This window comes from Gadus morhua, chromosome 4 (genome assembly GCF_902167405.1).
Source record: "Gadus morhua chromosome 4, gadMor3.0, whole genome shotgun sequence".
In the NCBI taxonomy this organism is placed as follows: domain Eukaryota; kingdom Metazoa; phylum Chordata; class Actinopteri; order Gadiformes; family Gadidae; genus Gadus; species Gadus morhua.
This window is the reverse complement of record NC_044051.1, coordinates 16,580,439-16,605,535: the sequence shown is the minus strand read 5'-3', so window position 1 is coordinate 16,605,535 and position 25,097 is coordinate 16,580,439. Positions and strand designations below refer to the sequence as shown.

General features: G+C 44.5%; 1 protein-coding gene across 4 annotated transcripts in view; it reads right to left on the bottom strand.

The window, feature by feature from the left end:
- Positions 1-4,548: 4,548 nt before the first annotated feature.
- The window catches only part of sppl3 (signal peptide peptidase 3), a 35,772-nt gene continuing 15,223 nt past the window's right edge, over positions 4,549-25,097 (bottom strand). Inside the window, exons 2-11 of one of the 4 annotated variants that reach the window (XM_030353884.1) lie at positions 23,510-23,587; positions 22,891-22,982; positions 20,060-20,179; positions 16,852-16,930; positions 15,873-15,988; positions 15,125-15,231; positions 13,311-13,474; positions 11,821-11,999; positions 9,822-9,931; positions 4,549-6,620 (exon numbers count right to left, since the gene is read on the bottom strand). In XM_030353884.1, the coding sequence (XP_030209744.1) occupies positions 6,549-6,620; positions 9,822-9,931; positions 11,821-11,999; positions 13,311-13,474; positions 15,125-15,231; positions 15,873-15,988; positions 16,852-16,930; positions 20,060-20,179; positions 22,891-22,982; positions 23,510-23,587 (1,117 nt within the window). In that variant the 3' untranslated portion in view covers positions 4,549-6,548. Of the gene's footprint in view, positions 6,621-9,821; positions 9,932-11,820; positions 12,000-13,310; positions 13,475-15,124; positions 15,232-15,872; positions 15,989-16,851; positions 16,931-20,059; positions 20,192-22,890; positions 22,983-23,509; positions 23,588-25,097 lie in introns of all 4 variants that reach the window. The other 3 variants (XM_030353885.1, XM_030353881.1, XM_030353883.1) reach the window with 3 other exon arrangements.

The window sequence follows — 25,097 nt, the reverse complement described above, 5'->3', positions numbered from 1 at the left end:
AGCCTTATTTAAACAAGACCGGAATGTTGGCTTTGAACAGGGGAGAAGGAACCTCTCATCCGCCATTAACACGGCCATGAACAGAACCCAGGCGAACACTGCCCTGAGCATGTCTAGATCTATGTACGAATGTCCTGTATGTATGTACGGTATGAATGCATGTTTTTACGGTATAAATGTACCATATGTGTATATGTATGTAATATATGCATGTATGTATGCATGTATGTATGCATGTATGTATGTACCATATGGATATATATATCCATGTATGCATTCATGTATGTATGTACCATATGGATAAATATATCCATGTATGTATTCATGTATGTATGTACGGTATGTATGTACTCTATGAATGTACCATATTTATATATGTATTCATGTATGTATGTATTCATGTATGTAAGGTATGTATGTATGTACTGTATGAATTGATGTGCTGTATGAATGTACCAAATGTATATGTATTCTATGAATGTACCATATGTATATATGTGTGTATGTATTATTTATGTATGTATTCATATACGTATGTACGGCATGTACTGTATGGAAATACGCCTTGGATGTATGCATGCATGTATGTGCCATATATTGGTGTATATTCACAGTATGTAGGAACGTATGTAGGTATGCAAGTATGTATAGATGTAAAGTATATATACATATATATATATATATATATATATATACTATACATGTATCTATACTATACATTCCTGCATCACAAACTTCCGGAAACCTCCACAAACGTCTTGAATGTCCGTCCCAGCGCTACGTCTCCACTGCGCGTTCCTTGAATTCATTCCATAATAATAATAAGAACAATAGTAATAACAATAATAACAAGAATACTAAACAAGTTGTGCTCAAACTAGCGTTTGAAAATGAACCTCTATGGTAGTCTTTCAGCCAAACATGAACATTAAACGGGTTGTGGAAAAATAGAAAGACAAAGCAAAATTGTAGCATTCAAATTTTATTGAATCTTATTATGTGATGTTCAAAATCAACAAATTGCGACATGGCCACATTATCGTCCATAGCCTTGTTCATAACCAACATTAGGACAATTGAAGGACTCAACTTTTGTTGAAAGTGTCCAAGCACTCCCTGGAATCCTTCCGGTACCCCATGGGGTATGTGTACTTTCATTTGAAAAACACAGTTTCACAGTGTCACTTTGCTGAAGCTACTTTGACCAGAGCTCTATATACCTTTTATTTTTCAACACCATCAATACCATCAATCCCATTCAAACCATCAATGCCATCCAACCAGCAATACCATCGGTTCTTGGAAGTACGGATGGTTGTTTGAAGATAAAGATAAGGCCGCCACTCCAAATCAACGTTGTATCATGCAAACGCCCTGGGGCACCAACCTGCTCATCTGGTTCACACAGAGGGCTCTGGCAGAGTTGTTTGTCGACCCCCTCGGCTAGAGATAATTATCTCAACATTGCGGCTGGTTGTTTTTCAACGGCAGCCCTACCTGTCTCTCGGTAATGACAGGGTCAGTAGGGTGGTGGGTGGGGGAGGGAGGGACCACCTCCATGGAGAGGGGGGGGGGGGGGGAAACGAAACTTCACAACACTCCAAATATGGTCTCAAATGTTTTTTTTTTCTTTTAGGACCCTCATGCCAAACTCTTTTCACAAATGACGTGCTACAATCCCCATGGGTGTGGTGAAAGCCTGGCCACAGTCATAAAACTGCACAGAACTCCTGGCCAATAAGTGAGGGGTGGTCCTGGCCTACCGTGACCTATGCGACCTTACCCCTCACCCCTAGCTTCCAGCACCCAACTTACATCGGGGCATCCCTGTCTGACAGTCAGACAGTCAGTCAGTCAGACAGTCAGAAAGTCCGAAATTCAGTCGGACTGTCCGGCTTCTAAGCGTTTTTTTGTTTCTGGAATAAACACATGGCTGTTGGCTAACTTGCGAAAATAGTTGAATGAGAATGATAGGAAACATTGCCATTGAGGGATGAGGATTCACTAAATACATGAGATAAAAGAAACACTGGCGATTCTGAGGGGAGCCAGTACGCCTTTTAGAAAAATCTTGTTCCCACCATGTACCCTTTAAATGTGGAGTTCAAAATACTTATGAGGGAATATTGTTTTGCAAATAATGATTCCGATTTATAATGCTTTTTTTTTTTGCAATTCAGAACATACAGAGAAACTATAAATATGCGCAATTCAGGTTACCAATCAAGGTCTGATTCTTTCGTAACATTTGTAGATTATTTCCAAACGTCAAGTCAATGATTGCAATGTTCTTTGCTGAAGGGTATATACCCTATGTTGATTGCTACGCAACATGGTCTTATAGGGCTTGAATAAAACAACCGACCCTTGAATAAAACAACCGACCCCAGCATGGGCCACCTAGAACAAATTGTCATGAACCTCAACTATATGAAATCCATATACCACTACAGTTCACCATGAGGAACTTTGTTACTGGGTGAAAAAATGTCTACTTTCAAATCATGTTGTAATATGATTAAATGAGTTAGTATGTAGGTTAACTATGTTTTGAACTATTCATGCCAATTCCTCTCTGTATTCTGAATTCAAATAGTATTTTAATCCAGAATCTGTAGTCTGAAGAGTCAGAATCGATTCTTTGTGTTAGAGGCAACCATTTTTTTCTAATGGCTTCACGCAACATTTCCATGGCAGCCTCAAAGCACGAGATAATAGTTGAGATTACCCTACAGTGATATGACTTGACGACAGCTAACCTAACACTACAGTCTGTTAATATGTAATACTTTTGTAGCCTAATATATGGAACATTCATGAAGTAGGGCATGAGTCGAAGGAATACAAGATAGCCTACTGTTAAAGAGTTGAATTTACAGAACAGATTTATATTGAGAATATGCAATTAACCACTTTAATGTACAATGGTACAACAAAACATTAATTCAGGAATACAGACTAGGCTATGAAATGCCGGGTTCCTTAACTAACTTCGTTGTAATGGACTGTGTCGCCCTCTTGCGGCAGTTAGTGGACAAAGTTCACATCCGTTTTAAGTAGACCTACGCCGGCGTGAGGAGCTAATAACGGTTTGACCTAATAACGTTTTGTAAAAAAAAAAACGACCATCCCAATGATATTGACGACATAAAAACCAAGTCAGCCACCGTTATAACAGCTAGTCCTTTTATTTACAGCAGAATCCCGACTGAACCAGGAACAGGGAGGTAAGGGTTCAGGAGATAAATTGTTTAAGTTCAGCACTTAGAGATCCATACTTCACTACAGTCTTAATGTATATATTCACCCTGTTTCTCTACACATAATCCACTCCACTTTAACACGAACGCGTCAGTTAGCGCCCTCTGCTGGAGGATAGAGGATGTGACGAGAAGTGTATACCTTGTATACCAAGTAGGCCGATAACGAATGAAGGTATGAAAAACAATAAATTAAAGTGCAATATTAAATAAGAAGAACGAATCTTTCTTTTTTTGGCGTTTAAAAATGGTTATTACAATTATCTCCATCAGTAGGCCTACATGTTTTTTTTAAAACAACAATGTTCTTACCATGTCCATAGCAGAGGCTGTGGGCGAGACATGGAGGGAGGGTGGCTCCATGTGAGTTTATCCGCTGAGAGTTCAGGCCAGTGTTGAGGTCGGACTCGATAAGAATGAGCCCTTTTCCCCCGTTTTTTTTGTCCATCCGACTTTTCCACTTCACTGTCATGCTCTCAGGCACACTGCCTGATTTAGACCGGCGTCAGTGTCTCTGAACCTGCGACTGCATTGTGACAAATTAAGTGACACTTCGGAACCTGTAACATGGATGAAGGCCCGCATAGAAAAAGTAAAACATGGAAATTAAAATTCGTGTTAAAAACCCGCCAAACTGCTCTTTTTGTAGGTATACATGTCCGATTTGTCCTCCCATCAAAAAGAGAATCCTTAACGTTAATCTCCAGGATTCATTAAGTGGTAGGAGTGACAACCGAAAGCAAACACGAACGCATCTGACCAAATTATTAATTACAAACCATTTACCTTCTAAAACGTACCAAGGTCTCCCTTTTTGGTAAAACGGCTGCTAATGCTAACGCTAACCACCACCAGGATACAGCCGTGCAGTCATGTGTATTATTTACTACACAGATAGATTAATGGAGAATAAACAACTATCTTTCTTTGGAAAAACCTGTTTAAGTTTTTTTTTTCTGAATATACTCCTATTAATAATATGAACACTCACTTACAGACGAGCTTGATTTTAAAAGGTAAGTGTTCAATATTGTTTGAAAATCAATATTATATTCCATTAAAACCACCAGGTATGACTACAATGGTGAAATCAAAAGGACTGAATAGTAATTACAGTAATAATGCAAACAAAAACTACCTCCAAGAGATAAAAAATTTGGACCGCCCGCTCTTCCATACAGGTGTACTCAGGGTGGTGTATGTGCATTATCATTACTCATCAGTAAAAAACTGTTAATTGTCACCTTGACGCCCCCTGGAGAGCAGAGAATAGAATTGTTAGATTTTATACAATTGAAACATAGTATTTTTTAATATGATCAAAACTCAGTTGAAAACAGCTGTCTACATTTCTTCTTGTCCCAAGACTTTTTTAATACAAGAAAATGTGCCCCAGTAAAAAACAAAAAACAAAAACAATTCTTTTAGTTACATTTTTTTAGTATATCTGAGGAACTCTTGTTTCCATAAGACATGATCACAATGTTTTCTATGCAACATTGTTGTTGTTAAACACACCTGGGTCAATGGAGACCTGACACTACTTGTAACCTTTGTTTTTTATACACGTTTCCATATCGCAAATTAAAAAACAAGCAAAACAATTTTTTTAAAACAACCGCCCACTCCTCTTTCCAAGCCAAAAAAAAAAAAAATGGCAGAGAAACGACCTTTATTGTCCCCTTCAGCCACCGTAGAGGAAACCTCCACAACCCACCAGCCTGGCACCAAGTCAGCTACAGCGTTTAAAAAATAAAATAAAAATACATTTCCAAAGATGGTTGCCCACTGATAAATTAGATTAAGGTACGTTCCCCAGCCAAACTTAACCAGCATTTGGCTGGTGGCCATTGTTAGTTTCTGAACATCGTTGAACAACTTGTGAAAAAGATAAGATTAACTTTACACGGTGAAAAGAAATCAATAAAGCAAACCTTATCTTGTTTTCTTTTTTTTTCTTTTTTAAACACAAATACAACTCATGATACCACAAATACATGTGTACACATATATACAAATAGATGAGGCCCCATCAACAGGGAGCCCATTTCGAAAAATTTATAATGCATCATTTTTTTGTTGTATATGCCAAGAATACAAATTTGACTAAATAAAATACATATTGTGTCTGAGTGTGGAGAACGGAGATGTGTGGAGCTGTCGAGGGGATGAGGGGGAGTCTGGGGGATAGATGAAATGGAGGCAGGACAAGAGGAAACTCTTTTCCTGCGTCACAAACTTCCGGAAACCTCCACAAACGTCTTGAATGTCCGTCCCAGCGCTGCAGCGCTACGTCTCCACTGCACGTTCCTTGAATTCATTCCAGAATAATAACAACCACAACAAAAACAATAATAATAATAAACAACATAACCAGAATGGTGACCCCAATGATGCTTTAAAAAAAGAACAGGACAAAAAAAAAAAAAAAAAAGACATAAGAAGAAAGATAAACAGCCTTGTTAAGTCTTCCAACCATGAGGGGGGGCTGTCAGCCTGTAGCGCTAGTTCATCCGAGTCAGTGAAATGAAGGAGCGGGGAGAAGGGACCCAGAACACAACATAATAAGCAGGTGAGAGCTCATCTAGACCTTGGGTTTAGAACCAGAGTCGGAGTTAGGTGGACAGGAGGGAGGGGCTTAGAGCCAGGGTGATGGTGATGAGGCAAGGAGTAAAGGGGTTTACACCAGGCTGAGGGTGATGAGGCAAGGAGTAAAGGGGTTTACACCAGGCGGGGGGTTATGAGAACAAGAGGGAGGGGTTCAGAACCAGGGTGGGGATAATGAGGACAGGAGGAAGGGGTTTAGGGTGAATGCCCAGAGAGGCGTAATAAAATGGAATGAGTCATAGAGCAAAGTTGGGCTAAAACACTTAATTTACAGCAAGGTGAAAAGAAGAGGCAGAGGGGAACAAAACCAACCGGAAGTTGCGGTATACAGTCTACTCCTGACATGCCGTGAAGAACAGGAAATAAACACAGAGGGAGAGGGAGAGAGAGAGAGAGACGACAGAGGTAGTGGGGGAGGGACTGGCGATGAATCATGTCGGGTGTCCCGGGTCTGCGCCCTGGTGTCCTTCCTAGGGGCTGGGGGGGGGGGGGGGGGGGGGCCGAAAGCATGAAGTGATGGCGAGAACATGACCTCTCTCTCTCTCTCTCTCTCCCTCTCCTCCTTCTTCCCCTCTCCCTCCGAGGGGCCCTCCTCCCCCCTCAGGCGAGGGGAGGGCAGGGTGGGGGGGTGAGGGAGGGTCCTTCCTCCCATGGGGGCGCTGGGTGGGCCGCAGGACTGCATCATACCTCCAGGAAGCGGGAGCTGCTGGCCTTGGTGTGGAAGGGCTCCGACCACATGCGCCGCAAGTCCCCCTGGGGAGCAGAGAGACAGGGTCACAGCGCAGAGCGACCCCACCCTGACCCCCCCCGTTCAGCAGAGAGACAGGGTCACAGCGCTGAGCGACCCCACCCTGACCCCCCCCGTTCAGCAGAGAGACAGGGTCACAGCGCTGAGCGACCACACCCTGACCCCCCCCGTTCAGCAGAGAGACAGGGTCACAGCGCTGAGCGACCCCACCCTGACCCCCCCCGTTCAGCATGTCATTACACATTCTGGGGTCACCTCCATTTAAAGAAAGTGCCTAATTCCACGGTTAGTTCTACAAAGGGATTGGGTTTAGATTATCCATGAGTGCAGACGGAGCATAACGGCGCCGGGACTTTTAACTGTACATGTGTCACTCTGCTTCCCGCTGTCCAGGCGTTTCTCATAACCATCAATGACATTGACCATCGAAGGCCGTTAAGTCAGCGGAATCCCGCATGCCACCAAAGCGACGTTCCGCAGACTATTATTTCCCTGGCTGTGCAATAAATGGAAACGCACAGAAAAATGGGCAAGATATGACAATTAGCTAGGCTGCTGTTGCGTGTAGACCTACCACAACCTAGCGAGCTAGTGTAGCGGAACGTGTCTGTGTTGCTAGGCAACAGTCCAGTCAGTCCCACACCAGTCACAGAACCATTTGTGTTGGTCGGGCCGAATAAATGATTCAATAAAACAAGCAAATGGACGTTTGTTTTCGTCCATCACTGTTAATAAATGGTGCTTGAAGCACTGTTGTATAAAAGCAATATTCCACCTGGAGGTCGCGCCTGCTGGCCCCAGGCCAAGAGGCGAAGATAATCACAGCCGTGCGGATGTTCAGCATACAGCGCGCCCTCTCGTGTGATACTGCTTAAAAATCCGCCTGGGTGATTACACCATCGTAACCGACCCTCTTGGCTTCACTAAGAGGTCCATTACCAATATCAATTGACAAAATGACTTCTTAGAGCCTTTAGTATGAGCGTGTAAACAATAGGAGAAGCACTTTGCTCTTCGTGATAAGATACATTGATCCTTTTTTATACTTCCAGATACAAAGACATAATGTCAGAGATTCCAAAAGAGAAAGTGCTTAAGTCAATTATTGACATTCAAAGCGAGAGCGTGCTCTAGCTAAACGCTCTTTAGGAGAGTGGATACAAGAATGTATAGATTAACCCACCTGAACACCAGGCTGGGCCTAACGAGCCTATAGGTAGAGACACCTGGACATCAGACTAGTATTAACGAGCCTATAGGACAGGTACACACCTGTGCTGTGTTCCAATATCCATACTATCCGTTAGGGCTGTGCAATTAATCGAATTTCGATCGCGATATCGATTTTGGGGTCAAACGATCTCCAAACTCTTATAATCGAGTTGAAACGATTAATTTGACATTTTCCGTTTTACAGTAGGCCTAGAGAGTTTATGAAAGTTTATGAAAGAGAAGCGCATGCGAAAGCATTCAACGCGGCGAGAGGGAGTACAATCTAACAGGCGTGCTGCATCAGGAAGTATGCCGTTGGCAGGAGGCGGGACATGCCATTGAACCGCCAATCAGCAGCATCGACTGTTGACAGACATGTTGGAGTAGACCTACCGTGTGGAATATTAAAGTTTCAGTAACGTTACAGTTTGATGAACGATAACAAGCTCCTATAGCAGACTTTAACTAAGAGTTCTTTAAGGCAGAACTGCCAAGTACATCTTGTATATGTATTTCTGTTTAACAACAATATGATTTTTATTAGCCATGTGTTTGTTATGGCTTTGTGACTTTTAACTTTGCTATGGAGAAATGCTGGGACCGTTGTTCTCTAGACATTAAATAGGGAATGTATTATTTCAGTCGAGTCATTCGTCAGTGGATTTGGCTGAATATATTGTATTCATGAAATGTTTTATAAAAATCAAATGTTAGATTCAGAATGTTGTGGCAGACAGTACACTTACACACGAAAAAGGTTTTATTTTGGATACTTACACGTGTTTCTATGTCATAATTGATTGTGTCAATAAATGCATGTTTTCAAACTCAAAAATAATCGTTTGAATAATCGTGATATCAATATTGACCAAAATAATCGTGATTATGATTTTTCCCATAATCGAGCAGCCCTACTATCCGTACTTACTAGCCTTAGTTTGAGTAAGTAGGGCGTTCAAATTCAGATCGGGCGAAAATAAGTGTACTGAAAGAACCTGGATGGTCAAAACGGTCAAATCACGAAGTGCGGATCGATGTACACTTTACGTACTCAACGGCAGCCATCTTAGCTACGTAGCCAGGCTGAGCCAAAGTCGGCGCATTTTCCACCTAGCCTGCATTAATGGAGTCATTTTGAAGTTTTTATAGCTTTTATAGCTTTTTATATTTGCTAGGCGTGAAGAGTTCAACGTTCAAAGCTGGATGTTTATTGCGGGGAGGAGCCGTGGCGGCAGACGTGATGGCAATTTCCGGTTAGTGCACCACAGAGTATTCGATTTGGAACAACACTGACATATGAAAATTAGCGCACTTAGTGAGTGTGGATAGTGTACTACGTTTAAGTGCACTCATAGAAGTATGGATATTGGAACACAGCACTGGACACCATACTGGCCTCAACGAGCCCATAGGTAGACAACCCTGGACACCATGGTCTTAACAAGCCTATGGTTAACACACCTGGTCCCCATGGGCTTAATGAGCCTATAGGCTGACACACGTGGGCGCCATGTATTAACGAGTCTATTAGGTTGACACATCTGGACAAGCCCTTGAACATGGGAACAGGAACATCTCCAGCAAGGCTGGACCACTACACACCTACACTGTTCTGGCAACAGCCTGCAAGCTGCAGAAAAATACTTAAGTACGTTGCCAGGGTGATTTATAGTGTTTCGACAATGGGGACTAAGGCAGACCATAATGACTGTTGGTAAATAGGGGATGTTTATCATGATTTGCTCTGACAGGAAACCCTTTCAGACACGGTCATTATGAACCATAGCGCATCATTCTAATACATGAAAAGTCCACATTAAGAAACAACATCCGCTGCCGCTGTGCTTCTAAACTTGGGGGAAGTGGTGGCAAAACTTTGGGCCAACGCTTGCGCCGGAGAGGAGAGCTTTCAGACGAGGGCTTTCAACCAAAAAGGAGCAGAATCAATGGCGATCTGGTTAGCCGGCTGCTCGGCGCCGCGGAGGCTGACGTACCTTTAGGTAGGCCATGGTGAGCAGAGGCAGGAGGGTGAAGGGCACCAGGTACAGGAGGGCCGGCTGGGCCGCGCGGTGGATTCTGGACGCCACCGTGGCGGTCAAGAGCCCTTAAAAACACACAGTTAACAAACAAAACAGTTGAACAATTGGGGGGTGTTTAGACTTTTTTTCCCCCTTCAAAACTTGGCAATTGATTGCAACCCTGTTTGGATGCCACTCATTTTGAATGTTAAAATGCTCCGGCTTTATTTTTTTTAACATCCCCTTAGTTGGGCAGCTTTTAGCCTGAGGCGGAGATCGCGAACACGTCAACAGGCGGTAAACAGCAGGCGCACTGCGCACTTTCTAGGCTTCTGCTAAAGCCTTGAAATTAGCAGAGCACCGCAACTTCTAAACTCCTAATCTGAAACTAAAAAGGGACTGCATTTATGAAGTGCTTTTCTGACCAGTGGTCACACAAAGCGCTGAACAATTATTGCCTTCCATTCACCCATTCACATACCGGCGGCAATGTCAACCACGCAAGGTAAGGGCCTGCTCGTCGGGAGCAGGTAGGGTGAGGGGTCTGGCTCAGGGACACCTCGACACTCCGCTAGGAGGAGCCGGGGATCGAACCAGAACCAGTCTCCCTCCGGCTGTCATTCACCCACTCTACCTCCTGAGCTACTGCCAACGAGTTCAGAGGACACCACCTTTAGGGTGTCACATGTTGAACTAACTAAGGGGAGTTGACTAACTAAGGGGACTTAAAAAATAAAAAATAAAAATATTACTATTGAAAAAAATGCAATCCCTCAAATGATCAAATGACGAGAACATTGAATCCAAATGACTTGGAATCCATTTTGCCACCTGGCCAGACCCCGCAGACACTAAAAAACAGTGAAATAAGGGGAGAGTGTAGCCGTTGTATTCAGGTCCCTGCTAATGGGGGCCACTGTGTAAGTACAGATGTGGGAGTAGCTTTGGACTACAGCTCAATACTAAAGTAGGCCAGTGAGAGGAGGAGATCTGACCCATATTCCACCTCAGAGATGACATGAGCTCGCCACATTTAATTATATAGGCTATTTACTTCTGCATACAAGATGCCCATTTCAAGTATGAAGAACCCCACCCTTTAACTTTAATTACTCCATTTTGTTGGCTGGTTACTGTTAAAAAATCGAGAATGTACAAGTTTTTGAATAATATTAAAGTATGAAGCAGAAAATCTGCATATTTAGTATCGCTACTTTAATCCAAACAGAAATTACCAATATTAATGTATACACAACACCGCCTTCTAGGGGGAAAAAAGGTGATAGGGAACTCCTTGGTATTTTGGTCATGCCTCTTCACACATTTCCTTCCTTCCTTCCTCGATTCTGGCAGATGGTCTCTGGACACATTGCTCCTTTGTATAAACATTATTTTTCTATATTACCATATGCTTCATTAAAAATAGGGATCCCATACTTTAATAAAAAATCCTCATTATAGTGCAACACTGTCTTTTCGTTAAACCCTCTTCATTCAACACCATGGTGTGTAGTTCCATTTTATGGTAACTGTCAAGACTATGCTTTAAACCCAGCCCATGTCCGAAGTCCCTGGGACCAGACTGTTTGGCCCCTGCTCTAGGCACTACGGGACGTGACCCAGACAGGTCTTCCCCCAATGATTTCACATTTGCCGGAACCGGCATGTCGGACAGATGATAACAAGGGCCAAGCACTTCCTGTTGCTTTGCAAACAAAAACATTTGATTCGTCTCTGGGTTGAGGGATGGGACAATAACGACTGGCTTGGGGATTTAAGTTAGGCAGTAGAAAGTCCATCATCATATATCATTGCCACCATTATCTCCATCATAATCGTCGGATACCATCTTCTGACCCGAAGTTCACCACCACCAACCACCCACACCATCGTCATCACCTCCACCACCATTAACCACAATCACTGTCATTTTCATCGGACGCCGTCCTCTGTCCAGCCATGTCCTCCCCCTTACCAACAAAGTATCCGACGAGGGTGCAGTGGAAGTAGGAGACCCTCTGCATGCGGCCGGGCGTGGCCGACTCCGCGTTGGCCTGCTTCTTGTAGTTGTCGTAGCGCAGCACAAAGCACAGCAGCAGCCCCGGCATCACGATGTCCCCGATCCCCAGCATGGAGAAGTGGCTCCCCGTGGAGCTGCACACACGATGCACCACACCGTTAGCCTCCGCTCCGCCGGCACTCATCCATCCAGGGGATGGATGAGTCCCCCCAAAAGTCAGAACCTAGAATCGCCCCCCCAAAAGTCAGAACCTAGAATCGCCCCTGTAGCCCAGGCTGTTAATTAACTCAATAGTATGATAGTAAGGCTTTATTCCTGACAGATACAGTGAGAGTTAAGGCTTAGTTATGGTTGGAAGTCAATGCAACGCAAGGTCGTTTACGGATCCGTTTTGTCCTTGCGGAGGGCCTGACGTACGCCTCCCTATTTTTTTAACCTTTCGCAGCAGCATGGGCTGTATTACATAATTTCTGACAAGAGTCAAATATTCGCCCTTACTCTGCCTCAATTCGTTTAAAGGACTTACAGACCACCTCCGCTGTTGGATAGACCCGTCTTCCGACAGACCAAGACCATAGTCTTGGTCGGACGTTCCGTCAGTCATAAAATAAATACCCTACCGTTGTGGCGATGAATTACATAGCGACGCGTAAACCCGACGCAGACCCAAAACAGATACACAACGCGCTCTACCAGGTGAGGCCCAATAGTGTTACACTTTGATGTTCATAAGGATTACTCCTAATATTGCCTTCATATTATTTACAAATTACTTGATATAATGCACGGATGTATGGACAACACAGTCAAGCTATTTATGGTATTTATCATCTTAACAGAATTGATTAAACTGACAGAACAGTAGCTGCTTAATGAAGCAGTCCAACACCAACTGTTGGTTGGTGTCAGAAAAGACAAGACGTCTCCAGATGGGGTGGAGCTGAGGGTTAGCACCCCCTTCTTATGAGACCTTCACTGGAACACGGGGGTCAAATCACCCACTTTTCCTGCTGTTAAGAGTAGCATCTCAGCGCTCTGTTGTTTTGCATGAGGGTACTTGTGGTAACAGACGGGAATTTATTAAATAATCTAGGGTCCTACAGATTATTCAACTAAACCTTTAGAAAAAAGTCCTCAAGATCTGAAATGTTTACAGAGACCAACAAATGTCTTTAAAAATCGGTGTCTGGACCGGATGTTTAAGCCTGTTTTTTCCCACCGGAAAAGTTCCAATAGTGCCGGTCGAGTGCGGCTATGCCTCGTGCCAATAACGCGCTAACAAATCTCCGCCTTGAGCGACAGGATTGGTCGACACTAATATTGAGCAAAAAAAAAAAGTGAAATGCCCCCTTCAGCCAGATTGTAGCTCATCTTACTACAGGTCGTGACTCTAGAGTCTGGTCTGTGAGCGTTCAGAAGGGACCCAGTGTTTGAGGCGTCCTGACCTGGGGAACACCAGCTTGCCGGGCAGGGAGAGGCGCGGGACGTCGCGGCCCATGCCCGGCCCCAGGTGCAGCTTCCTGGACAGGACGTCGATGGGGTTCTCCGCGGGCTGCGTGGCCACCTTCACCATCACGTTGCTGTTGAAGATGTAGGCGGAGAAGAACACCTGGGGGAGAGGGGAGCAGGAGGTTCAGCTGCCTGCCCGAACCAAACGTTCTCTGCGGCAGTAACAACAGTGCAGGTCAAGTCCCTTTATGACCCTGTACACACGAGTTGAAGGGGATCGTGTAGGGGTGGGAGGTAGGTCTTTCACGCTCCAGTGATAAGGGTGCCCACAGTATGTAGAATAACTCGAGGCCTCCTGGAACAAGACGGCTCTGCCCATCTCATCATTCATGCAACATAAATCAATAATAATGAACCTGAAGACACTTTGGACGCAAGTATCGATAAGTTGCATTGCTTCCCTTTCTTTCAGTCCAAGGTTCATGTCCCTTCAGTAAAACACATGCCAACGACTGACGCACAAAACACTAGCACTCTACACCAAGTCCCCCCCCCCAATTCTTTAGCATGTATGCTTGTATGTATGCCTGGCCTAACAGATGGCTATGCTAGTTCTACAGCATGTATGCTTCCTGGACTAACAGATAGCTGTGCTAGCTCTATAGCATGTATGCTTCCTGGACTAACAGATAGCTGTGCTAGCTCTATAGCATACTGCCTGGACTCCTCTACTGGTGTAACAGTATCCAGCTAACGGCAGAGGAGGCTCTGGTGTCTACCACAGCACATTAACAACCCCTCGCCCATGCAAGTATTTACTCAGACTTTGCCAGAAATATCCTCCTGTTAAAAAAGTGCACCATTTGGGCCACAATCTTTAGGATCTTTGGATAACGTTTGCAAATACCATATCGGAAATCAACCTGGAAAATGTGAAAGACGAACAAATCAATAGTCTAAATGAACACATTTCCAAAGTAAAAGCGCCTCCTCCCAATATTCTCCTCTGGATGCTGAAGGCCATCTCTGTCTCCATCTTATGCCTCCGTATTGATTCTTCATTTGGATTTTCTAGGAAGACCCTTCAGTTAAGGTGAGTTGCAGAACAGTGAGCAGCAGATTCCTTTCTCTCCATTAGGTGCACCTCTTATCCCTTCCTCCCTTCCATCCGATCCTTCTCAGTAATACACACTCAATATTGCATACTAAATGTATGCCAAAAAAACGGCACCTTTTAACCCGACCCATGTCGAGTAATAGTAGGAGGCCTTGTCAGTCACAGGGCTTGTATTCTGACACTGCTCACACTCTGACGGTTGACTACAAGATACACAGTGAAGCCCTTTAAATCAACAATCATCATACAAAAAAAACATGCACACCCAAACCTACCATGACGTGGAGGTATTGGCTGTCGGAGAAGTAGGGTGGTGGAGGTAGTTTATGGTGTTGGAGGTAGGGGTGGAGGTGTTTATGGTAGGTGGGGTGGTGGAGGTCGGTGGAGTGGTGGTGGAGGTAGGTGGTGGAGGTGTTGATGGTAGGTGGGGCTGGAGGTAGGTGGGGTGGTAGTGGAGGTGTTGATGGTAGGTGGGGTGGTGGAGGTAGGTGGGGTGGTGATGGTAGGTGGGGCGGTGGAGGTATGTGGGGTGGAGGTGTTGATGGTAGGTGGGGCGGTGGAGGTAGGTGGGGTGGTGGTGGAGGTAGGGTGTAGGTAGGTGGGGATGGTGGTGGAGGAGGTAGGTGGGGTGGTGGAGGTAGTAGAGGTAGGTGGGGTTGGGGTGTAGCTGGGGCGCTGGAGGACATGTCTTACCCAGAAGACGTCATAGATGAGCAGGCCAGACAGCAGCAGGCAGGACACCTTGAGACTGGGGAGCCGCACAAAGGCGATCATGGCCACGCAGAGGCCCATTGCCAGAGCTGAGGAAACAGGAACCATTGACACAATGCCTCAACACTGGGTTTAATCCTTAGGAATAAAAAATATGATTATTTTATTAAGGCCCAAACGGTTATGGGTGGATTCAAGAAAATAAAGCAATATATAGTTGATTATCTTTTACATGCATTCGGATGTGTTACAGAAATTGCTTTGCGATTTCTTTTGCTTTATTTCTTTTGGCTAACCCTCAACTCTCGGGGAGGGTAACATAAAATGGCCCAAAATCGTTTGACTATATACGTTTCATTAATGTATACCTGATCCAAAAACAGGGCTACAGCAAACCGGGGAGAAGTGCAGCATGCAGTATGACCGTCATTTTTAAGCTTCGGTCAGCACCCGTTTGTTCTGAGGAATAGTCGACAGTTTCTGCTCATTTGTTCCACATTCTTTTGAGCAGGGGCATCTTATCTATGGGAGTCGCCGCTTCGCCGAGCTACCATTGAAACACAGAATCGCCTTCCCCCGGTTCCATTTATCTTTCTCCACAAAGAAACTGTGTTTTGAATTCATTATATTGTCACCCTATCAACGCTCTTTCGTGACCCCTTCAAAGGAAGTTTTCCCTTCACTAGTGCATGCTTTTAATCACAACACACCCACACGCCCCAACACCCACCATCCATGAGCAGCCAGTGTCCGGTGAGCACCCAGATGAGCACCAGCAGGACTGAGAGGGAGAAGGACAGGAGCTCAGCGAGGGTGAATCGCCCGCAGCACCCGAAGGAGATCCTGCAGTAGAAATGAACCCAAAAAAACATGAGTGCACCAAAGAGGCTACGAGACTCTCACCCCGTCGACACATCACCCCCATAAACAGAAGACAATTCAACTCCTGATCTGTAGTGAAGTGTGCAGGGTCACCCGGTCGGGGCCTTCCTTTACATTATATTTATCAATGACTTGCACCGGCAACGTCTATCGGTTGCTTGCAGAGGGCTCAGTGAGTTTACTGCGTTGTCTAGGATACGCAGTGCGTTATTATATATCGGAGCCCGCGATCGGAACGCGCACCATAGATGAGTCGACCTTGGACCTGCCGATTTTAAATATTAAACACCGAGCGGTGCGTCCCGGAGGAGGAGCGCAGACGGGAGAGAGTGCAGGAGCTTCGGTTTCACTGCTGATCTCCATCCTCCATGCGAGTGACCTCGCAGTAAAGACCGTTTATTCACTGCTATTCCTGGGACCACCGGGTAATACAGAGGTTCAGCGGCTCCCACCGAATTAAGGGGGAGTTAAACAGCGCTGGTGCATTCCCGGTGCGTCCTTTTTGGACTTTGAACGACGGCATTTCAATGTTTGATAACGCCTTGGCTCATGCATTTTTCACCGTCTCATTGATGCGGTCGTAGGGATGCCTCGTAATGGACAATGAATCCCATTTGTGAATACAATTATATTTTCCATACACAGTAATTATTAAAATGTGGTTACATTATGTTGCATGGGAGTACAGAGCGAGGACCAACACATTAGCCTACGGCAGATAATTGAAACATGGCGAGAAGAGGGAAATCTGAGGCACATAGAGGCAGACAGACAGACACACACACCCACACAGAAACACACAGATACACACACAAGATTGTCCTTACTTGTTCTGTGGTGAGCATGGCCTAGTCAGGTACTGGCACATTGGCAACAAAAGGAACGCAAATGCGATTGTTGCAAGAACTGAAGGGACAGAGAGAGGAGAGAAGCAACAGGTGAGTAGTGAACCCCTACAGAGAAGCTTAATGACTGCCGTGTCTGGGTGGATGAGTTTAGTGTCTGAATGGTAACTCCATCATCATCATCATCATCCATCTAGGTCAGTTGAGTCCCAGTCAATACCTTGCATGTACCCAACACATTCGTCTTGGATACGAGATAACTGAATGACTGACAACCAAGTGATTTATTTGGGAAACTCAATATAATAAATTGATTCAGGTTTTTGAGGATAAAAGAAGAAGATATTATACATTTTGTGAATTCAACAAGGCAGATTCATAATTGAAATCAATTAAAGTAAATCATCCCAACTTAAACACTAATAAAACCCATTATGGCACTCCAATTAATACGCTTCTTAAATAAATCTAATTGGACCATAGTTAACTGGAATTCCTTTATGACCAATTCTCACTTTTTAATCAGGGCATTGATTTTCTAACATGCAGAAGTCTATTCCGTTCAGAACAATAAAAACACAGGAGACTAAACAATAGAAGAAAAGGTCTGATGAAGACAGTGGCGTGACAGCTCTTCCTCAGCAGCCACAGTCCTTTGGCATGGATTGACTCTTGGCAAAGCGGCCCATCATGTCTATACAAAAACTAAAAATGTGCATATTTGCAAACAGCACATGGAAGGTTAGGTTACATCCTAGTCAAATATGTTATCCCAGGGATAAAATAAAAAGATACATGCGTGGGTGGGAGACGTCCCTCAGTCTGAACCACCTGTTAAAGCTTCAGTCCAGGTAACGGTAGGCAAACAGACAAATAATCAGACATGGGATGACTAAATTATTCTTCGTAAGTTCCACCTACTAAAAACAACTGGTAATTAAACTAAGTAATTTGATAAACATGAATAGAACAGGTAGCCACCTTTAATCCTTCTACAGCGATACATCCCACACTATAGTGGCGTGTGATTTCTTTAAATAATTAATAGCGCCAGTTCTTCCATGCAATTTCATAAAAACTACACTGGATATTCAAACCAACCTGTTGTGCAGGCCTACTCTCATACTAGGGAGGCAGTGGGTCTTCGGATCCTTAAAGGCTGCACTGAAGCTCTGCCCCAACCGGGTTGGACTCGTACCGATGAGTGGACCTGAGAGCCAATGGCGTCCACGAACCATCCTACAGAACTTACTTTACTATCTGCGTTATTGAAGTAGACTGAAGTACACGGTGGAAATGACAAACAATCCGTTGATAACCTGATTCTGCAGCGGTGCCATCTGCAGCAGTGGCATCAGCCAGCTCAGATTCAGGGAGGGGAAGATAAACTTTGAATTGACTCTATTTTTAAACTTTTGTTGTATTCGTTTAGAAACCCTAACGAATATTCAAAGCTTGAAATGATGCATCCGGGCCAGCCCTGCACTGATGGCTGTGTTTAAGCCTCATTACAGGCACTCCCGTTCTCCCTCCACCAGAGCCCCGTCCTGCCTGGGCCCTGAGACGGCCCACATGCAGCGGCCCTCCAATCCACCATGTCTCCCCCTCTCTGCAGCTCCATCGCCTGGAGGTAGAGGCTCCTCACTGAGATGAAGACGCACTCGCACGCTCCCTCAAGGCTCTGCAGCTCCATCGCCTGGAGGTAGAGGCTCCTCACTGAGATGAAGACGCACTCGCACGCTCCCTCAAGGCGCTTCAAACTATTTGAAACCACACGCGCACGCACAGACACACGCAGTCACGCTCGCCCTCTTCTAAGGATGACTCCTTGAATAGCTTGTGGACGCCGACATCATCCGTATTAACTTGGGATCGTCATGCCCTACCCCAAAACTCTTCCCCGCGTCAGATCACGCGCTCGCTGCTCTTGATTCTTTTTAACAGCCTTGGTTGGCGTGTGCACGAGGGAAAAGTGTCCCTGGCTCCTCCTCCTTTCATTTTCCATCTGTCCATATAAATATATATGCAATTGGTTGGATTATTTTTAACCAGAGTATCTTTCAATATCGTGGTTGCCTACATCGTATCTTGAGCAGGGGTGGCATGGCCCCCCAAGCCCGACCGAGGTATTTCCACGCTCTACTGGTGGAGCTGGAAGAGACCGAGCTGCCGATTAGCTCCAGGGCAACGGTGGGCCAGGGCCACAACAAGCACCAGGCCTGCACCAGGTCCACAACAAGCACCAGGCCTGCACCAGGTCCACAACAAGCACCAGGCCTGCACCAGGTCCACAACAAGCACCGCCCTGCAGAAGGTCGCCCAGGCCTGCTATACTCCCGTCCCGGCCCACATGACTCATCTCCAGGTACAGTATGGGCGTTGTAACACTAAAAACTCGTGACGGTTATCCGTCTCATCTTGTTGATGGGCGACTTCTACACAACGCCTTTGTATCTTTTGTTCTTTGCAGGGGACGATTGGGATCTCCAAAACACAGAGGGTATGATAACAGCCCAGCACTGTAGAGGCGCTGCCGTCAGAGTCTTGTCCTGCATGGCCGCGTCTCAGAGAGTGACTGTACGACAGAGTCTTATCCTCCAAGGCCAGCTTTAGAAAACTCCACCTCAGCCAATTTTTCTTTGAGCTACTCCCCCATTTTAAAAGGTTCCTCCGCTGAATGACAGCTTTAGTAATGGTCTTTTTTTTCCCTTCGCCGCGTTCCGCTTTTTTCTTTTACAAATGAAACATTCCCGACACACTCCTGCGGTCTTACTCATGGGAGTGGAAGTTTCTGAGAGCGGCGGGAAGATTCCCTTTGTCCGCGTGCCCGTCCGTCCGTCAGTCACTTTCTGGCTGCGGCAAGTTCTACAAAGTTCTGCTCCGCCTGTCATGGCGGGCTCCTGATCCTCCAAAACGACGGCTCATGCTCAACTTATTCTCCAGCCTCCACGCTGAATTGAAGGCAGCGAATCCCCATTTAAATGAGCACCCCACTTACTGCTAATTTTCCTCACACTTTGAGAAGTGGTCATGGGTGATGGGAGAACAGATGCAGAACCAAAGGAAACGGCGTTCAGTCAATCGGTTCAACATCTTGTCGTTGAGGTTGAGTGCATGTGCTATTCTTGTAGTCGGGTGTAAACGTAATGCGTAAAACCTGTGTGTTGAGGTGTAAGTGAGTGTGTGTTACCTGCAGTGCAGATGGTGAAGACCACCTGGACCGAGTCGAAGAAGAAGAACATGACGAGCAGAGACACCGAGGCTCCTATGGGCAGGAACAGAGCCTGCGTGGAGTCGATGGTCTGAATACCTGGGAAAATGCCAGGAAACACCGAACGCACACACACACAGTGAGACAGAAACTCAAACCCCCGGTCCAGTCATCCAGCGGCAGGATGTGGATCATTTTGACGATTTGGTGATTAATCGCTCGCAGCTCTCTGCTTGACATCGTTATAAAATGTATAGTTTAATTAAGTCTTTGATGCTTGTTAAACTGCTCATCACTTTGGAATCTATAATGAGGCACCGTCACTATTCATGACCTTCTATAGACTACATAACTAATAACAATATAAAAACAAATCAATCCTAGATAATTGTTTGCAGGAATCGAAAGTGAAGGTCGTGGTGGGGTGCACCCTGATGACCTGTATCCCCCAGCACATTAACCAGCGCTGTGTGAGTCTATACACCAGCACAGCACATAGACAGCCTGGGTGTATGTAGTGCTATACACATGCATAGGTATATAGTGTCTATGCCCGTTTGTCTTTAGTCGGATCATATAAGTCACAAATAGTTATGAATATAGATGCATAAATATAGTGATTTATATATATATAGTGATTTATATATATATATATATATATAGCGTTTTTACCACTATACAATACTGGCCCGGCTCGGCACGGCCATTTCCATTTCCATTACAACTGGGCGTCCCGCTTGAAGCCCAGTCCCACCTGAAGCCCAACTACTTGCACGAGTGTCTTTAAAGGCATATTGTACGATTTTCAGTGATATGCACTTTTTAATATGTTGTTGAAATTGTTTTTTACATCCTGACAGCAATAAATAACTTATGGGCAATGAAAAAGAAGCGAAAAAAAAAAGAAATCTGTATCGGCTATAAACCTGTTAAAATGCTTACCAATCGGAGACATTGTACCCGAATCTAAAGAACCAATCACAAGCCTGCGCGTTCTCTCCCCTCTGTGTACGAGCCTGAGCCGGCCTGAGCGCGTTCACGGAGGGCAAAGAAAGCGTTGTTATCATAGTAGTTCATGACAGTGGACTAGACCTAGTGAGCCTACAACGTTAACACGATGGAAGAAAAAAAACAGAAGTTACCACTGCCACCGTAACTTGCCCCGGTTCATCCTTTTAAAAAGGCAAGAAAAAGAAAGACAGAAAATGAAAAGGCAGCTACAAAAAAAAATTGGAGAATGCTCGAGGAAAAACGAGAATAAATATTGGATTCGCTTTTCAGCGATGGCGACAGCTGAGGGAGTTGAATGGCCTGAAAAGTGACGCAATGGTTGCCGTTGAAGTAAGCCGTAAGCAGCATTAGGGCTCGTGCACGGCTCTGTGTCGAGGGGTTGGGGCAGGGAGTCCTGAAGGGTGGGGGAGGAGTTAAACGGAACTCTGAAGAGAAGCTAATTTCAAATCATGCTAGCTCTCTCACATCGTACAGTATAGCTTTAACTGATAACTCGCTTATCTTGTTTTGATGACACAACTCACTCTTATTGCCATAGTTATATATTATAGCCTACAATAAAAAAAGGATTAATAAGTTCAAGACGCTGGTTTCAGGCGGACGGCGCCACACAGCGATATCCACGATGATGATGTGAGCTTGACGTTCAAAATTCCCTCTTTTGTTCCCTATCTCAATGGCTCACCGAGATCCGGTTTACACATTCCGATACGAGTCCTGATATGTAATGCCCTTGAAATTTGTCATCAGCGATCTAATAGGAGAAATATTATCTAATGCCAGTCATTATACCCAGACTTATCTGAATTAAATCTGACCCATCAACAAGGTTCCATGGAGAAGTTACATTCTACGATTCATAAACCAACATAATAAAAATTGTGCTTCATGGAAAGCATATGCGGTAAACTCCATGGCTATGTAATCAATAATTATGATTTCTTTGAGTGTATAGTATGCATAGTAGTAGGTTTTGCAAGAGAAAATCGCCAAGCTAACATCACCGCGTTGTGCTTCCATTAAACCATCATTACTGCAGTTATGGGAACGAACAAAGAATAAGAATCAAGCTATTGAGAACTCTAGCCAAACTCTTCCTTTATGGCAATGCGTCTCATACACAAGAACATACTGTTTGTCGTATTTCTATAGGTCTATATTCCTAGACTGGGTAGCCCCGCCAATTCTTCCGGCGATTTGGGTTCGCCCTGCAGAAGGGTCTGGAGAAGAGCAATATTTTTTCTTCTTTCTTCTAGTTTCGATACGTTTATTGCGGGAGCCAATCACCAAGCTGGCTTTTCCCCCTGGTGCGCTATTGGCTGGTTTAACATATTGACGACAGGGAAGCGAAGGCAAGCAGCCAATTGCGTACAGAGTCATTTGAACAAGGCCCGTTGATCACGCCTCTTGTGCTGAAGAAAATGACGAAGCTCCCCAAGAGCAACGTGCAATCTACGATTGAGCTTGGTCTGGAAATAGCCAGGCTACTACTATAATCCTACAATTTGAGCCAACTTCTCGCTCCGAACATCAACCAGGGCTGAAGTCACCGAGCCCACTTGGAGGCAATGTGGGGCCAATTTGGCCCAAGGTCCATCGACGGCGTGGTACAGTACGGCACGGCACGCTTAAACTGGTAGTGGAAACGCAAATAAGCCCGGCACGTTATAGCAAAAAAGTGCCAATGGAAAAACACTAATAGTGTACGCCTGTAGCTATTTTGAGGTTGATTATATCTACAAATACCGCTGGGGATTTAGGTGTAGAAATGGTGTCTGATGCCTGTTCATATAACTCACTGTTGTTTGTGCCTCCATTGTTGAAGGTTCCTGGTGCGGTTGGGTTTCCATCCTTATCCTTCTCCTGGTTCTCACAGTCCATGTTTAATGACCTGCCAAACCCACACACAGAAATGCATTCAAAGGGTGTAAAAAGTGGATTATTCAATTTTATAGTAAACCAGACCAACTTGATTGCACACACCGTGTTCATTCTATATTTCCGGTTTAGAAAAGGGATCATTTGTTTTTGACTGCCCATTTATTACCAACAAATAAGGGAGTTTCCAGTTTCCACAAGCAATCAAAACCATTCCAGTGTTTTTGTGTGAGGCGATGCCAAATGGAAATGTTTCGGCAAACTTTAATAAAGACAGTGCGTAGTTCACTAAACAAACACCTTAATAACCACTTCCTGGTGTTTTCACAACACCGGGGCCTATACTTATCACAGGGGTCTTCTGCCCTCCACCAAAACTAATTATGTTATACAGCCCTGGTAGACTAGCATTCAGCTCTACCATCTGCTGGGAGAGGGGCCCCTCAACAAACATCTAAACTTGAAAAGCAGGAAATTAACTTTAACATGCAAGGGTATGTATAAATGTGAGTATGTTCTCCTTGACCTGTGGGCACCCACCTGAAGCTGCCATAAACTATTAGGAGGATGGAGATGAGGAACGTAGAAACCTGGCTTGAGTCCACCAGGGAGTATGCCCTTAGGAGGAAAGGAAACACATATTAACACTCGCAACCGCTTAAGACAGAATCGTTTGAGGGAAATCATTGCTCTTGCATCAAGTAAAATACACACAACTATTTATACAGCTTATTTGCTTCAGAATAGAATGAGTTGCTGGTATTTTTCGGTTTCAGAACCTTTTGAGATTGAATCTAGTGCGTTGCACACGGATAAGACCTGGAGCTGATTGTGACGAACGTTTGAACGTTTTGGAAAACAGAATCAAAGTGTGAACTCAGATTCTGATGTTGTCACCAGGCCACGTTTTGGGCCTCCATCCAATGTTCTAGTAGTTTTACGCAGACTAAATATTAGGCCTGAGCTGAGGGCGGCCGTGATATTGCGGTGTTAGGTGGAAAAAATATACAGTATATCCTCTGGCCTAACCAGAGGTGTTGCACCACAGCTATATAAAGTAGCAGCATCCCGCAATACTACTCATAACACACAGACAAGCTTTTTATCGCTGCAAAGGTGTTCTCACTGGGCCTAAGAGTATGCAAAGTACAATGTTTCAGCGTCCTCTCTGATTCCAATGGAAAACCCTGGTGGGACTGAATTAAAAAGAACACATAGAAGTTAAGGAACATGTTCATCTTGATGAATTTTTATAGTTGCATGTAATCCCTGCCGCTAAAGATACAATGTGCATTTGAAGTGATCGTTTTTATTGCGCATGTTAAAGCACTTTGTAAACATTCATTTAAAAGCTGCCATACAAATAAAGGTGTATTATCGTCATAATCAAAATGGTGGGTAGTCCGATTATTACAAAACAAATGAAAGTATTAGCAGCATAGAATTTTTGGGTTGGGCTTCACTTCACTCGTCGACACCTGCACCTCACACCTGCTGTCACGGCTGATACACCATCCTAAGCTTGTGGATTAAAGCTGTGGTCGATGTGCAGGGAACACCTAATGGAAAAAATGAAAGCTGAAACTCTTGAGGGCCTATTGGGCTGAAATGAGCAGCGTGGGTAAAGAGTTTGGTGTTAATAAAAAGGGACAGAGTTTGAGATACCAATCCATTAATAAAAGAAAATCATTAAACAAAATAATTGCCGTGCGCCGAATCAATTCTACCCTGCGTATGCTAATCGGTTGTGTGGCGGTAGTTTCATGTTGGTAGACTACAGCTCAGCTGTTTATTACAGAAGCCATCAAGATAAGGCCTCTTCTCCCACCAATAAAAGGTATACTTCCTCCTCGTACTCTGCCTACGACACATGCTCATTTCCTTATAAGAATCTTAGCGCAATGCTCACCCCGAGAAGGGATATTCCCCTTTACAAGAAAATCTTTTAATTTCCATTTTCTGAATGTTAGAAATTAGGGATGGGTCAGAACAGTCCAAATATTTGACCGGGGGTCAAAGCAGATTCGTTAAATTTGGACCTTTAAAGAAACTTTCCCACTCAAATAATCACGAATTAAGGAGAGAACTGGATTTGTTTCTGTCAATTCCCCATTAGTTATTTCATTAT